Source organism: Vigna unguiculata, chromosome 6, assembly GCF_004118075.2.
Source record: "Vigna unguiculata cultivar IT97K-499-35 chromosome 6, ASM411807v1, whole genome shotgun sequence".
NCBI classification, from domain to species: Eukaryota; Viridiplantae; Streptophyta; class Magnoliopsida; order Fabales; family Fabaceae; genus Vigna; species Vigna unguiculata.
Genome location: NC_040284.1, coordinates 20951884 through 20969000, shown reverse-complemented (window position 1 = coordinate 20969000; position 17117 = coordinate 20951884). Strand labels below are relative to the sequence as shown.

At 36.5% G+C, this 17117-nt stretch overlaps 2 protein-coding genes across 2 annotated transcripts; both read right to left on the bottom strand.

Annotated features, from left to right (window-relative positions):
• Positions 1 to 1156: 1156 nt before the first annotated feature.
• On the bottom strand, positions 1157 to 13688 carry LOC114187703 (clathrin heavy chain 2-like). The gene is made up of 30 exons (XM_028076021.1): positions 13439 to 13688; positions 13130 to 13334; positions 12955 to 13043; positions 12763 to 12841; positions 12501 to 12628; positions 9787 to 9885; positions 9583 to 9691; positions 9203 to 9282; positions 8899 to 9126; positions 8755 to 8820; positions 8055 to 8171; positions 7719 to 7916; positions 7409 to 7525; positions 7222 to 7281; positions 6835 to 6921; positions 6370 to 6453; positions 6129 to 6263; positions 5986 to 6048; positions 5793 to 5897; positions 5576 to 5688; positions 5206 to 5458; positions 4950 to 5086; positions 4595 to 4873; positions 3502 to 4504; positions 2905 to 3390; positions 2624 to 2794; positions 2315 to 2500; positions 2021 to 2143; positions 1821 to 1931; positions 1157 to 1730 (listed from the first exon to the last, which is right to left on the bottom strand). The coding sequence occupies exons 1-30, from the start codon at positions 13478 to 13480 to the stop codon at positions 1530 to 1532; spliced, it is 5154 nt and encodes a 1717-aa protein (XP_027931822.1). The 5' UTR covers positions 13481 to 13688; the 3' UTR covers positions 1157 to 1529.
• A 256-nt stretch (positions 13689 to 13944) lies between these two features.
• On the bottom strand, positions 13945 to 15608 carry LOC114187704 (mitogen-activated protein kinase kinase kinase 17-like). The gene has a single exon (XM_028076022.1). The coding sequence runs from the start codon at positions 15533 to 15535 to the stop codon at positions 14180 to 14182; it is 1356 nt and encodes a 451-aa protein (XP_027931823.1). The 5' UTR covers positions 15536 to 15608; the 3' UTR covers positions 13945 to 14179.
• Between the last annotated feature and the right edge of the window lie 1509 nt (positions 15609 to 17117).

The window sequence follows — 17117 nt, the reverse complement described above, 5'->3', positions numbered from 1 at the left end:
AAGAAATTCTCTCGTATCAACGAATAAATATATCAAGTTCGGTATTAAATGAGTGGTTTAACATGGTGATATGGTATGTGTTTGAATTACCTTTTGAGCGCCTAAAGACAGTTGAACAGCATTAAAAGTCATACTCACTTATTTGACAATGTATTTCTTTTTCTTTTTTACATTTTATTGAGTATTAAAGAGGTATAAAATGCGACTAAATTCAAAACAACACTTTTTATTGTTTTTTCGTGGGATGAAGTCTTAGTTTTATGCAATTAAACTTAACTTTTTCAACATAATCTATATACATAATTGTATAATTTTTCGATAATTTCGAAATCATTTTAAAGTCTAAGTTAACTTTAGAACGAACAGGTTAACGTCTAACTCAATCTTAAAAGTTGGTTATTAAGGTAAGAATATTCCAACACTATTAATCTATCTTAAAAATTTCATTATCTAATTTAGTTTAAATTGAGACGTGTATGCAATTAAGATAATATAACTTAAAAAAATATGAAGAATAAATACATTTATAAAAACTAAATTAAGAATTAAATGTATTTTTTTAGTTTAGGAGTTTTATTATTATGCAGAAATTGGTTGTGTATTTATCAATGATAAAACTTTTAATTTAAATATTGGGCAAGAAGATTGAATAAAAAAGTACTAATAGCGCACTTATTCAAATTTTTAAAAGAAATAAAAAGTAGAAGTTTATTATAATGTATTGTTGCTCATTAACGACTGTTTGTCTTGTAATCAATTGAGCAATTACGTCAACGGTTTTTGTACTCAGTATATCTTTTGTCATTAGTTGGTTATCTACATTTTCTGGTGAAAAGTGACGTCATACTATATACAAATTGTTTATCTTAATGCATTCGATACTCACTCAGCTGATTGCAACAAAGTTTCAATATAAACTTTGTTTATTTCTTTTGTTCTCTTTCTTTTATATTTATCTACTATTTTCCTTTCCTCTTTCTTTTTTTTCTTCATCCAGACACAAACACAAACACAAACAAAAGTGGAAATAACGAACCAACACTTCGTATTATGAGAAACTTCAGAATTTATGTGCTGCAACTAATCAATAGCATGGCTATCCAAAAAGGAGCCGAAACTGAAATGGATTAGTTTGGAACATTCAACATTTATTGAATGGATAATAAAAAAATTATGGGCTAATTTATATATCTGAAAGAATTAAAGCAACATACAGTAAGAGATAATTTTAAATGTTATATGAAAGTCTATATACTAAGATGAGGAACTTTAAGTCCTAATGAATAAACATTTATGACTTGACAACTATGAAAACAAATAATAATTAAAGAAAATAAACTATACAGGTCGCAACCAAGCCAATGCCGAAAGAAATAAGTAGTAGCTCAGAAAAGTTTGATTGAAGAAAGCCGCAATGATTGGACAGAAGGTTGATGATGCTTGGTGCCACCACGTGAAATTGTTTAACCCTAAGAAAGTAGTTACCTTGAATGCAAAAATGAGATATTCTAAACTATCTAGCTTCACCATTAGTAGCCGCCCCCCATTGGAGGCATGCCAAAAGGAGGCATTGGTGGCATCCCCATTCCACCCATGGGTGGTGGAGGAGGCGTAGGAGTATAGCCTCCACCCATTCCAGGCATTGGAGGAGGGGAAGGGGCATAGGCTCCACTCATTCCTGGCATCGGTGGTGCCGGCAAAGCAAGTGGTAGCAACTGGGCATACATATTCTGGAGATCATTGACAAAAAAAACTGTTGGGTTAGTAATCAAACAAACAATATGGTTGTGTCTGTAAAAGGAGATTCGAAAAAGGCTTACCTGTTGAGCAATCACGTCCTTCTCCTCCTTTTCCTTAGCTTTCTCCTCATTTTGAGCTTCAATTTTGTCCCTGATAAGCTCATCCACCTTGCTTGTATACTCTCTAATAAACTTCAACCAAAAATATAAAATAAAATAAAAATGGTTAACTTCGTCTGTTGATGAAAATCATTATACCAGAGCCACAGGCAAAAGCATACCTGTAAGAGATATGGGAAAGCAAAATCAATCATGTTGTTCATCCAAGCTAGCTCAAGAGCAACATCTGGCCGGAGAATATCATAACAGACAAAGAGGCATGATGCAAAACACTCTTTCTTTCCCTGAAAATCAATATATTCCCTTTGTTAATTAAGAGAAAAGAACTGGTGCAGGAAATGAAAAAGGGAGCAGCAAAATAATTTCTAACTGAAACAGGGGTCAAACCGAACTATGCCACCAAATGGGGCTTATATCACCAGAGTTGAATAAGGAAAAGGGCAAGAAATAAACACCTTCTCAATAAAGTAGATAAGCAAATCTTCTGAGAGTTCCCGATCACCAGATTGAGAGCATGTTTCCATGCAGTCCTTGTAAAGATTGTCTTTCTTTGACAAAGCAATGGATTGCTTCCATCTTCCTGCTTTCTTGTAAATGTATGCAGCAACACGCCTCATCTCAAGAAGTTCATGCTTCTCAATCTGCATATGCTCATCGTTGATCTCGATCAATAATAACTCGAAAATTATAAATTTACCAGTAACATTATAATCCCATATTTTGCTAATTGTCGTCAAAATAAGACAAAAAATAAGGAGATTCACCTTCTGTGCAAGACCTATCTGATCAAAGTTGTCATGCAGATCTATTGATTCTCGAAGTCTGTCATAGTCCTCTTCCTCGGCATAAATTTCATTCAGAGCTTCATTGACAGCAGATACGTTGTTGCTTTGAACTGCAACCATGTACGGCTTAACTAATCTAAGGTGGCCAGCCTAAAAATAAAAAAACAAAGCAACAAGCAATATTGTTACAGAATGACATTTGAAACCAGTAACTTAACTCACCAAATAAGATTGAAACTGTAAATAGAAAAATTGCAGACCTTCCGAATTATATCTACTACACGAGTGTGGTCCACACGAAGAGCAATCACATTCAACATATCATTTATTACATCTGGATGCTCTTGTAAGTAGAAGTGAACAGCCTTATAGTAGAGCTCTACACTTGCAACTTTAACTATAACATCTTTGAATTGCATGTGGTCCCATGCTTCTGGAGAGTGATTCATGACAGTGGTTGCAGCATTATCAAACTCATCATATTGAATGAATAGGTAAGTGAGTTCTTTCCAATGCTGCTGTTCATCACATGCCCGAATAAGCTTTGGAATGTTAAGCCGAGTTGAGAACAACTTAATGTGTTCCATTAGCTTCTCGGGTCGATATCTTGCATATAGAACTCCCAACTCAGTAAAGATACCCATATGTGCACGTTCCAATCCTAACCCACTTTCCATTAGAGATATGAGTTCATTGAAGCATCCTCTGTTCTGATAAAACTCGCTAACCTCCTCCAAATCATCCACCTTCATATATAGCAGATAGTAAGTAGCCAGACAGCAGCAAAAAGGTTAGACAAAAGAAATAAATTGTTTTTCTTTCCAAACGTTAAAATATAAACTAGAAAATTATGTCACCTGAATGATGACATTGAGACCACAAATCTGAGCTAAGCGGAATTCCTCAGCATCAACACAGGCAAAACAGACTTCCTTCCATGTTTTTGAACTGTTTGCTTTCCTGGCTGCATCAACAGCTCCTTGAAACTGTTTAAGCTTCACCAATGTGACTGCCAACTTAGCCCAGTTAGAAATAAAAGCAAATATAATTTTTGCAGCCTCATACAATGTCTCATCATACAAGCGGTCCCCAACATTTGGTAAATTGGCAACATTTGGCATCAGTATAAACTCTTCAATTTCTCCAAGACGGTCAATCTTAGCATAAGCATAAATGAGCTCGCTGTCCACCTTGGGCTCTTTAGTCTTCTGCCTAACCATGAGAAGATACTTCACCATGTCATGGTATACATCTGCATCTTCAGCAGCCTTAATAACCTCTAAGAAATGAGTTGAATCATCTGCACGAATGAATGACTCAATTGCATCACTCACTAAGCCTTCCCTAAGTTGTGCTTTAGCAACCTGGCTCCAAACAGCATCTTCTTCAACCCGGAAAGCAAACTCCACAGCACGATCAATAGTCTGGAGGTTATCCAGCAGGACATTAACAGCCTGAACATTCAAATTAAATTTCTTGAAAATAGCAAATGCCTCCTCATATAGTTGTGCTTCCACAGCTACCTCCCCTACTGCAGGTCCATCAAAGTTGTCCAACCTATTAATGTAATCCATAACTCTTGAAGGATCTGCCTTGATTGCAGTAAGAATCAACAAATTTTGCAGATTAAAATTTCCACTAAAAGCAGAATTTTGTAGCACAATCTTTTCAAGAAGCTCGATCAACTCATGTGGAAGATCAGCAGTCATAAAAGCTTTCACCGCGGCTGAAACTTGCTCTGGACTCTTGCTTTCAGGCAAAGCAGTGGACACCACTTGATCAATCAACTGCCTTCTAAACTCATTCTCAGGATCAAGAACTTTCTCCCAGAGGTCAGAGTCCATCCTTTCCACAACATATCTGACACAAACATCGGAAAATAACGTGTGTCAGAGACTAGTATTATGAAATACAATGAAAACTTTTCCTGATACAGGTCAAAGTTCGCACCTTGCTTGGAGTTTGAACAAGGAGTTTTTATTAGTAACATTAACCAGCTCGTCATCACATTGCCCTCTCCTGTAAGCAACAACAGCAAGGGTAGGATCCCGCTTTTCACAATATTTACCAACAACACGAGAATCATAGTATGGATTGGTTGTGAGAAAATGCTCGGGATTGTTGTTGCTGTCAATAATTATTTTACCCAGAGCATTATGTACATGCACATCCTGGCTTCCTTCGCTTACAAGATGCTCCAAGAATTGAGTAAGCAAGCGGAGACGATTCCTATTCATAGGAATCTAAATTAGAAATCAACATGACATTGATATTGGAGATGAAAGGTAGAAAGAAGCTAGCCCACCTCTTCTCACATTCCTCAACTAAAGGCTCAACTGGCAGAAGAGAACGAACGGAAAGTATAAGACCTTTAATAAAATCTTCAGGGCATTCATCATCTAACAACTGTCCAACAACTAGAGGAGCATTTCCAGGATTGACCTAAGAGCAAGAAGTACAAAGTTTAGGTCACCGTTCAAAAATTTTCAAAGAAAGATTTGAAGGACACATATGATACAAGGATTACCAAATTCAAATATAAAACCTGTAAACAAATATACCTTTTGAACATAACCTTCGATATATCGAAGCATGTTGTTAGTATACAGATAATGGGTGAGATCCGGAACAAATCCAAAACGATCACAGACATTAATCAATGGTCGTGCATCCGGAAGCTTGGCCTCCATAAGAAAATTCTTTGTCTTCTCAGCATCATAAAAGTTTGATTCCCTAGTTACACGCTCAACCTCCTTAATTTGTCCAGTTTTAGCAGCGGCCTCGATATACTTGAAGTGAATATCAGGATCCTCACTTTACAAGACAACAAAAGAAAGTTACAATAATTGAAAAAAAAAAACAAACTAGAACTGTGAAACTGGCGTGAATAGTGAAATGAAGTCATGTTCCATCCCAATAAGAAAGAAATACCTAGAGCTCAAGTATGCACCCAAGAAAAAGTATAGTCCCTCATAGGATTTGAACTGCTCAAATAGTTTAATACATGCATCAACACCCAGCTGCTCAGAATATTCCTTAGCAGTCTGCAAATCATGTACTAAGTAAGATACTCTGAGAAATGAATTATGGAATTCAAACAAAAAAAATAGAACAGAAGTCTTGCGGCAACATTGTCCAGAGATAGTACCTGAACAATTATTTGAAGATTGCCTCTGAGATTCACAAGTAAAAGATCTTTCATACACTCTAGTGCCCATTCTCGAGAAAGGGTACCAAAAAACTCAACTAAAGCCTGAAATACATCATATTATATGGTAAGAAATAAGAATATCAAACAATTTTATGATAGACTGGGTTATATGAGCAATTGCAATCAAAACCTGCGGCTCAATGGCATGTGTATTCACAATGACACGTTTGATGTCTGGCAACTCAGAATAATGCTGCATAATACACAGACAAGGTTCAGGATATGCTAATGATAGAACATTATACTGCCATCAGAACTTAAGAAGAAGCGAACCTGAAGAGCCCGAATGAAAAGGCCTGCCTTTTCACATAATTGTCCAATGCGTGGGCGATCATAATGACTGAACATGCCATTGGCCAATATAGCATCAGCAACATTTGGAAAGGTTACCAGATTAATTTCCAAAACCTAAGTATAATACATAGAAAAATATGATTTCACTTTCTTAAAAAAAAACCATATATATCACCATCCAGTTCAGGGGCAGTGATAATGACACATATAATAAAAGAACCTTTGTTTGAAGAAATCCATGTTCAGGAAGGTTTGGCTTCAGCACATCCAACAAAAAGGCCGTTGCCTCACGGATCAAATTCCTCTAAAAAGTAGCAGAAGAAATATATATAAATAAGATTTCCAATTCACAAATAACCAAAAAAAAAGTATGCAATCAGTTCCTACATTAAAGTTTAAACAAATAATTTTTAGTTGAAAGTGGAGGAAACTATATTAGCCTAAGCAAGAAAGTTATCAAAAAGCCTTATTAAAACCAAAAATTAAAGAAAGATTTATTTTGACAAAATTATTATTATTTTTCATTTTAAATTTTCAAAAAAGGTACATAATGAACGCAGTGATATAAAAGGAAAACAAAATTGTACATTATACTGTCTTCTAAAATTACAACTGAATAATAAATAATAAGAGAACGCAAAGAACACGGTATCATGAAGATCCAAAGGGTAAACTGCAAGTAAACCTGAAGAAATAGATCCGTAATTGTGTTGTAGTCTATGGGGCATCCTCCTTCCATTTGAGACATCATCAGAGCAAAATTTACAGCTCCCTGCAATCAAAGAAGTTTTGAATTATTTTATATACATAAACCAGAAAAAATATGGATGCTCAAAAAATAAACAACTTAGATTAGAGTGTGGATGAGCAATGTGAAAATATTCTTAAAATGAAAGCAACATAAGCATGAGGAAACCATTCCCATTTGGATACATTAACTGCCATTCATTAGGTGATGCTACTTTAAGCAAGCTATGCTCAGACTTCCAAAACATAAACAAGTACATGATGAATGTCAAGCAAGTCAGAGATAAAATTAAATCAGATGATTGTTCAGACAAAACCTTCTCACCTGGGGGTCTGTTCGTAAAATTGTTTGAAGAAGGAACATATAATCAGGTGTATATCCAACCTTCATTAAAGAACAGCGAAGAATGGCATTATAAAGGTAGTAGTAAGAAAACTAACAAATGACATAATAACATTGAATATCAACACCAATAATTTTCTGATCCTACTAAACTAATAAAAAAATTTACCTGCTTTGAATATATCAGAATCTTGTCAAATTCTCTCCTCTCTGCAAAAGCTGCAACAACTTTTGGTGTTGCTCTAGCTTTGATATAAATTTTCAAAGCGAGGTCGTTATCCACCGTCTGCATATATGCAAGCCTCGTAAAAATTAGGAAAAACAAAGGAAACAAGTGCAAAACACAAGTCAGGGAACAGATCATGTGTTTCTTTAAAAGGAATGGACAATTTGGATTTTCCTTCCCCAAACCATCAATAAAATAATATTCATAAATGTCCAAATGAAAAACAAATAACACATTAAATTTCTGTCAGGACCTTCACAAGGTCACCAAGCTCCTCACTGCATTCAAGTTTATCCTCTGCCAGCCAATTTTCCAAAAGATTCTTTTTGTTCTGATTTACAACAAGTCGTGACAGTTCCAGTGACTCAAAAGCATTGAGTTTTCCCATGGTTAACAGAGTTCCAAAGTATTGCAACAGTGGTGGCGTTTGCCCAGCTTGCACAGGTACACTCTGAAAGCAAATTAACATAGGCAACTCAAGAACACAGGATAAAGAGCATATTGATATATTAATGTGATTATGCATACCCTAAATTTGGTAACAAAACCAAGAAATATTAAAGGAGCAGCATTTTGATGTATAAAAGACCTGAAATTTAGCAACAGTATCAGGCGTTCGAAGTACTCCTTGTGGTGACTGTGCAGCAAGCTCTGCAGCTTCCTTATACTTGGTTTGAGCAAATAATTCTTGAAAACGCTTAACAACCTGAGAGAAAACACAAGCATAACAATAACTAGGTAAAAATAAATGAACTTTAAAATTGAAAAGAAAACCATTCTCCCCTCCCTCCTATCAAACCAACTACGAAGAAAAAAATTATGGTTGGGGAAAAATTTAAGCCCTAATAACTCCAGTTACTAATCTTTGAATCAGAAGTTACAGTTGCCATGTTCATATTTCACTTCAACATTATTCTTCTCAGCACATACTTTTAATGAAGATTCCCTTGGGCCTCAAGTAATTACAGCTTACAAACTGTTACCTGTTCATTCTGGTATTCTGTCAAAAACAAAAAACATACATACAAGCAAATGCTACAAAAGAAAATCATTTTCTCACGCTTTTATGCTAATTGTCTTGTTGATAACTGCTCTACTCTAGATGACACATCTGAAATGCTTTTATGACAACTACAATCTATTGAGACAAAAGGTATACAAGGATAAATCTTCTAGTTAAGTATCCATCAGGTAAAAAATTTCAGCAAATTTAAAAGTAAATACGTGGAGTTCATGAACTTTAAAACTACAGATAAAAGTATAACATCATCATATGCAGCTCAAGTTACCAATTCTTCTGCACCAGGGAGGTTTCCCCTTTTAGCAAGACTAACAGCAAGTTCCAAATTATTTAACTGCCAAAAATCCAAGCAAAAATTAGAAGTAGATAGCAAAAGAGGTGTTCGCATAGAAAAAGAACGAGCACTAAATACCTGGCCACTAACAAAAGGTACTATGGTTGCTTCATTCACAGTAGCAAGCAACACCTGGCCACGTCTATTTATAGCATAAAAGCCCCCTGATGTTGAGGCCTCTGCTGTCAAAAATATTGGATCGGGGCTGATTCGATTTCTATAAACTGCAGTAGCAGTCTCTAGATCATAGACAAATAAAAGACCGAGTTTTGTGATAACATATATCAAACCATACTTATTTGAAATCTGCACAGTGAAACAAGTCAGGTATTCAACATAATGTTTATTGGGAAACAGAGAATCATAAAGTCTACACTTATACCTGCATTGATACGGGAAAATCATCAGCAAAGTCTGGAGGAAAGAAGAGATCGGCTTGTTTCTTTGAAAAAGATGGCTTGCCTGATAACCAATAACACAACACACCAGAAGGTAGCAAAAAAGGCATCAGAATGCGGCAAGAACATATAATACAAATAGCAGACAGTCTATTGAAGATCCATAATTACATCTCGTGTTGCTTATCTCCTATTTAACTTATTAATCACTTTATATCCTATAATCCCCTCTTTCATTAACAAGTTGAATTGATATTGAAAATTTATTTTTCTTTATGATTTAAGAAAAAAAAAAAACTGTTTATACTAATGAGTGGGGATGTATCTATTGGCTGATAAAGGAAAAATCTAGACATGCATATACCTGGCTGGGCGCCAAGTTCAATGACATGCATCTTTGATATAACCTGTCCAGCATTGATGCTCTTGGATGCAAAACAAATAAGAGTTGAATCCTTATCATTGCCAGCAACCTACGTGTAACAAAGTAAAAATATCAAACAGTATTCAACCTGCAAGCCACACGCCTGAAATACATATTAATCGATCACAAAGAAGACAGAATTACTCTAAATGTGGCAAATGCGGCAGCATGTGCTTCAAGAGCCTGGCTCCGCTGTTGGTCCACAGAGAAAAGTTGCATATTTCCTTTTACAAGTTGTGGCCTCTGTAACCAACAAAACAAAATACTATCACTCCGACAAATAATTTCAGAAGGTTTTATCATTAGCAATCAAAAATATGAAGAGATGGTAATTCAGTAAGTTTAACATCCCCGTCTCAAATAAAAAAACAAAAAAAAAATGTTTATTACACAATATAAGTTCAAAACAAATTAATTTGTGTAAAACGTATTGCCACTAATAAGGCATGACAAAAAGTTGAAGGAGAATAACATTTGACAAAAAATATTGAAAAACATGAGTAACCTAAACCTAACTTATAAACCATCGTATTTACAACACACAGCAAGGAAAACCTTCTAAAGTGTTTGTAATGTACATACCAAATAGAAGTAAAAATAATACAAAGAAATGAAAAATATTCAGAAAAATATAAATTTGAGCCATCAATTGAGTAATTAAAATCAAGGACTTGTTTATTTCATCAAGAAAACTTTGACATTTATTTACCTTAATATAACAACTAATACTGACCAGAAAAAAGGACAATGGAGGTAAAACTAAATGACTAAACCATTAACTATTTACAATAGGAAGTATTAACATGCTGAGTCTCTTGACAGCTTCAGTGTGTAATTATAAATCATATATATACATATAGACCCAGATTTATTGTCCTTATTTCTCACAATAATACAAGAGAAATAAATTCGCATCACAAATAGATGGTTAAGATTAAAAGTTATTTATGATGTGTTTGGGATAGTTGTGATAATAGAATTATTTCAATGATCAATTATATGTATAATATATTACTGTTATAATCACAATAAGTTTTTGTTTGGGTAAATTTGTTGAAAAATGGTATTAAAATAATTAAAATCGTTTAGAAGCAACAAAAATCCACTTGTGCACAAAAATATGTACGAAGCTTACAACGAAAAAAGCTGATTTTTTTCAGAAAAAACAAATGTTTAACAAATTTCAACCATTATCCCTAACATCCAACTGAAATTGAAATTTTTTTTTTTTCCAAATCAGCTGAATTTCCAACTAGTTATCTTTCCTAAACATAAATAATGATCCTGTAACTATTTAAAAAGGTTACAGGACTACTTAAAGAAGTCACACGACTTCACGATTTAATCTTAACCATGTTCATGGATGATTGTCTCGTCTAGATTTCTTCCTCGTATCTCACCCTATGATACTATTACTTCTCTCAATCCATTCCAAACTACCGCGAACACACAAACAAATACATAACGGACGTACTTAGAGAGAGACATTTTTATGTCCAAAGAGGAGTAAATCTGGGCCACAAGGAACCATACATGAATGGTCAAAAGTCATGACTTATTAAACAAACTCGCCGCGTCATATAATTGTTTTAATCCCAACATTCATGTAAGATCTAAGGATTAGTATGTATTCATATCACCCACACAAAAAATGCAGTGTGTGGGTCCATGTATCTTGTTAAAAAGGACTTTATGAGACAAATCAAATCATTAAATTTTATCATGAACCGTCAAGATACCCAAAAGTCATGTAATTTTTATAAATAGTTACACGAGCAGATTATGCAGCGATACTGTAAAAAACTTTTAATTTGGACACTCATTAAAATGACCCCCTCAGTATGTAAACAATATATATATATATATATATATATGAGAATTTTCCTAACATATTCAAACAAATTCCTCAAGTCTACCAAAAATAGCTCATAATGAGGATTGGAACAAGGCCAGAATTTACAGTATGTTACAGCACTATAGCCATTGATGTATACAAATACAACTCATAATAAAAAACAACAGCCAAAACGTGTTTATTCAGCTGTTGATCAAAAGGTATCTTTTGTCTACATTTACAAATACACACACACACACACACACACACACACATATATATATATATATATATATATATATATATATATATATATATATATATATATATATTTGCAAGAATTTTGCTAACATATTTGAACAAAACTCTCAATCTAAACTAATTCATACCAAGTATGAGCACAAGGGCGCAATCTACAGTATACTACAGTACTAGAGCCATTGCAGTATCCACATATACGATTCTAAATAAACAATGACAAACCTTCACTTAAAATGTAGCATTTCTCCCAAACAGAAAAAGAGAAGTAAACTAAGCAACCTAAACTTTAACCTAACAGGAAAATTAAGTGGCAAAAAACAGAATTCCACACAAAAGACAAGTTTTTAGACACCAACTTTCTTTGATGGGTGAAAGAGGTGTAGATGAATTTTTAAATATAATATATTTCTAAAAAAATTAAATATATAGATTGGATTATTTATTAAATGGGGCATGAATGCATTTGATTTTGCGATTTACATACATTTTCAAACAATCCAAAATGCATTAACGGGTTTTTAACTCATCCATTATAATCAAAATCAAAATATCAAATTTTACGAAACTGTATAATAGCACCTCATTGACTATGTTAGAAACTATTGTAATATCTTCCTCACATACTCAAAACCAGCCCATGAAATTAAATTGACAAATTTTGCAACTTATTAGTGACAGTAAGCTGACACACAAATACAAGAATAAGACAAAGGGAATGGCTAAGGACAAGGTCTAGACGTTGCGACAGGAAAAAAACGCATACCTCAGAAGAACCAGGGGCAATTCCAATCAAAACCAACCACTTTTCAGTAGGATCACAACGGTAGTTGATGATCTGGTTATTCCCCAAATTAGCTGTCCGGCCAAACACCTTCACTGGCTCACCCTCAGCTAGATAAGAGAAACCATAAAAACATTAAACTCACAACTGAAAAAAAGGTCCATCAATAGAACAAGAAGAGAGCATAAGATAACCAGCAGTCAAACTTATACACAATCAGTAAAATAGTACAACATTACATTACCTTCAATTGACCAGTGATACACAGATGACTGAGTCACTACGCCTAATGTCTTCGGAGTTATCCACTTCCAAAACACAACCTAAAGGAAATGGAGGAAAATAAAGAACAACACGATTAATTAACAAATAAACTGATAACAACAGACAGATTGTGCGAGAATAAAAATCATTAACAAATATTACAAATCCTCACCTGTTGGCCCATTTGATACGATTTCATCTTCGCTTTCGTTTCAATGTTAAACACCTGCAAATGATCCTGACTAGTGCCAGGAACTTGAGCTGCACGGAGAACAGCCGTCACCTTCGTTGATCGAATCGGAATCATGGCAGAGTCACGTAAAGCAATCGGAACAGCGAATGATTACCTTTAAGCGCGAGAATTCTGGCGTTAGGGTTCATGAGAGCGGAATCAGCGGTGATAGGGCGTCGGAGTGGTTGCATGGGCATGGCCATGTCGATCATGACGACGCTGTTCTGCGGCGCGGTTTCCCTGATGCAAATGTACTTGTCCGATTCCATGGTGACGTGCGTGAAGGTGATAAACTGCGGGTTGATGCCCACGCTTCCCAACTGCAAAAACGACGAACGTATCGGAGAGTCAGAAAACGACGAGAAAATGGAGAATGCGACGAGGCATTGCGGGGAAAACGACGGGACAATGGGGCAATGCTGACCGTTAAGGCTTCGCGCATGGCGATGGGGGCGTTCGCGGCCATGGCGGGCGTGGATCCAAGGGAATTCGAAAGTGAGAGATGGTGTGTTAGTGGTGCGCTGCGAGATCTGAAGCAGTGAAGAGAGAGAGAGAGAGAGGTGGGGAAGGGATAGAGAAGAATAAGGAGAGTGTGTGGAAGGAACAGAAGGAAACACACCACAACGAACGAGGTGGAAGTGGAAATGGAACAATGGAAGGATCCTTTCTAAAATTGTTTTTGCTGTTTTTGATTCCCGGAAGATGGAGGGAGAGGTGGGCCTTGGGCCTGGTAGGCCTGGTAGGCCCAGGCCATCATCCCATTGGACATTAGTAAATTAATTAATTGGCAATCATGATTTGAAATTTTGTTAACAGTGTTGTCATTCATCTTTTCGTGGATAACGTGTGGAGAAGCAAGAGTGTCTCTGATCCCAATTCATGGCTAAAAAGCCTTCATCGAATGTCCTATTAAAAATGTGGAATTTATTTTTTGATTTTTCTTTTTCTCTATCTACATTGTTTGAGTGTCATACTCACGCAACATTACAACTTCATCGTCCTTTTACCTGAATGCCCCAACATGTGGGGTACATTACGCAGCCAAACCCAACCATGCCATCTCACTGTCAATTAAATCCCAACAATGTTTCCTTGCTTTGCTTGGTTGCGTCATGCACGCGTTGTGCTCAGTTACAAATATACTCTCCTTACAGAAATACTCAACTTAACATACTTTAGTCATAATGCCATCAATACGAATCCACCCAAAACATAAGTATATCATTAAATACTTCAAAAACAAACAATGTGATTTCAATAATTTAAAGTACAACTTGTAAATATTTATTTTCAATAACATTCTTTTTCTCTTATCAACATTTTCCCACCCACACTCACACTCACTCCGCCGGTTGTACCGTGTCAACCAACGCCTTCCACCCAAACTACACATTCCCAATTTTACCATTTCGTTTTTCAAACCTGCACATTCCGAATTTGTCCCTACCTGAATTCCCCGTTCTGCCCTCGTAATCTCAAAATTTTGCAAAATCGTCCCTTCTCTAACGTCCTCAGAACTTTCAGCCACCACCGCCAATTCCCTCACCATCACCCATCCTTGCGCTTCCCAATTTACCCCTACGCTCATAGCCAATCTTCCAATTCTATCCCTCGCCGAATTTTCACTTTCGGTTATCATTTCTTCTTCTTCCTCTTCTTCTTCGTCGTCGAACCCAGCGAACTCCGAGTCAACTCGGTCGAGAACGCACCGAGGCGACGATTCCACAATCACACCACACGGTATCAGAAACGGATGCTCCAGCAGCTGATCGCAGCTCCACCGCCGCCACGGCTCCCTCCTCAAACACTTCTCCAGAAAATCCCGGCCGAGCTCCGATAACCGGCGCGGAAACCCCGGCACCTCGCCGGAGAATCCAATCCGACTCAGCGCGTCCACGGCGTTTCCCTCCCATGGCGGTCTTCCGGTGATCATCTCGATCACCGTGCAACCTAACGACCAAACGTCCGACGCCAGACCCTGACACTCCCGGCGTATCACTTCCGGCGCCATCCATAGCGGACTCCCGCGCGGCGAAGCCGCCGGGAGACCTTCCCCGTCGAACTCCATCGCCGAGCCGAAGTCGGCGAGCTTGCAGTTGCGACCGTTGGCTCCGTCTCCGACAAGGACGTTCTTCCCCTTCACGTCGCAGTGCACGACGCCGTTTTCGTGCACGTGCTTCAGAGCGCTCACCAAGCACCACGTGTATTGTCTCACTATATACTCGTCCACGTCGGGGTCCAGGTCAGCGAGAGTGCCACATGGCATGTACTCCATGTGAAGGTTCCGCTTCTCGCATGTGGTGTCCTCGCCGAGAAAGGTCACCACGTGCGGCGAGGACATGCGTCGGAGGATCCGAATCTCGTTCTCCAACGCTTCCAGCTGACCCGGGAGACCTGTTTTAATATCCACAGACTTCACCGCGAAAATTTGCGTTTGCGCCTCAAGCTTTCGAAGCGCGACACTGATGGTGCCAAACGCGCCCTTGCCTATGCACTTGCCTCTTACCCAAGAAGAAACCATTTTAAAGTGTGTGTTTTGAGTGTGCAATTGAGAGTGTATATATATATATAGTGGAGTAGGTGTTTGCTATTTGTTCCTGCACAAAAACATTTTTTTCCTTTTTCTTGTTTATTTTGTGTTCTACGTGGAATTAATGGAAGTGGATAATTAACGAAAGTGGTCGCAAGAAGTGACGTAAATGGTGATAGAGAGGGAAGGAAGAGTTTTTGTTTTGTGGGTGTTTTAATCGTTATCCATTTTATATTCGAGCTTGAAGAACTTTTCCCATTTTACTCCTTTTTGTGGTGGTTTAATACGTTGCTATTAATGGCATGTATGCAACAACAAAAAACATTGTTAGATTCTTATCCAATAGCACTCATTTAAGCTAGTTGGTTGGGAATTACTTAGAGACAAAACAAAACCATTGTATTTCAACTAAATTAGCTTAGGAACTAGATTAAGACATTCATTGTATTTTAACCAGATTGGAGTCACTAAATTTGGAGCACAGTTAGGTGAATCATCACTTCTGTTAGTTAACTAATTATTTAGATAAAAGCTAAATTATAATTCTAATTGTTACAACTAATTTAAAGTAATTTAAGCCTGTATATCAAGATAGAAGAAAGACATTTATCATTAGTTTGAAAAATATAAGTGTGTTTGAGTGATAAAAATGTGATGAAATAGAAGATGTGGCTATGGTGAGGAATGTGGTGAATATTGTTTTGGGCAAAGGGAATGGAAGAGAAGACAGTAAAAGAGAAGTGGGGAAGTGAGGCTAGTAGAGAAGATGCCCATGCCATTATGCTTGTTGCTCTTAGCCACACAATGTTCAAAATATTTTTATTTTGTTTCTTTTTACGAAAAATTTGGTGCATGTGGATACTTTAATTTTTAGGTGAGGTCCCAAAATCTAGTCGTATCTTTTTTAAGATCTGAACCAGGATGCATTATACAGTATCTCTTCTCTGTTTCTCCTGGACAACATTATTGGAACACTACTTTTGCTTCACGGTGTTACGGTTCACAACACAAAATTTATTCATGTAGTTTTTTCTTACATCATCTTATCGTTGATGTTTTTTATTTTTTTATCTTTTTATTAGCCTTGTAGATGGCATTGTAGAGCACTCACCATTTTTGTTTTCCCTTTTAGCACCTTTTTACGCATTTGTTTAATTGGTTTGTGCATGGAAACTGAAGTTGAGTGGCTTAAAACTAGAGTAATTGCGCCACTTGTCATGGTGTGGGTGCTCGCAAGGGACACTGAAAATGAATTGATCAAAAAGAATATAAAACAATAATCAACAGCGTTACGCAGGAGGAAAGGGAAACGAAGGGGAAAGGTCGTCCACGGAAGATGGCTTTTGACACAAAACTATATACTGAAGGAAAAACAAAGTTTGAAAAGGAATTTCATTACATTCTCTTTTACAATAAATGACTTGTGTAAGTAACCATTTGACAACAATTTGTATTAAACTTTAAATTTAACTCAATTATACAACAAAAGTTTGTTGACGTATATATGTCTAATTAGGAATAACAAAACGGATCAGTTCTGCCCATTTTGGTCTGACCCGCCTATGATCCGCTA

Bases quoted from the DNA above. Each gene is read 5' to 3' on its own strand.
- LOC114187703 (XM_028076021.1), bottom strand. From the start codon at position 13,480: ATGGCCGCGAACGCCCCCATCGCCATGCGCGAAGCCTTAACG. The intron at 6,454-6,834 runs GTTTACTTGCAG...GCTACTTTTTAG, and splicing joins TTACGGATCTATTTCTTCAG to AGGAATTTGATCCGTGAGGC. The intron at 2,795-2,904 runs GTCTGCAATTTT...TTTTATTTTTAG, and splicing joins TAGTAGATATAATTCGGAAG to GCTGGCCACCTTAGATTAGT.
- LOC114187704 (XM_028076022.1), bottom strand. From the start codon at position 15,535: ATGGTTTCTTCTTGGGTAAGAGGCAAGTGCATAGGCAAGGGCGCGTTT.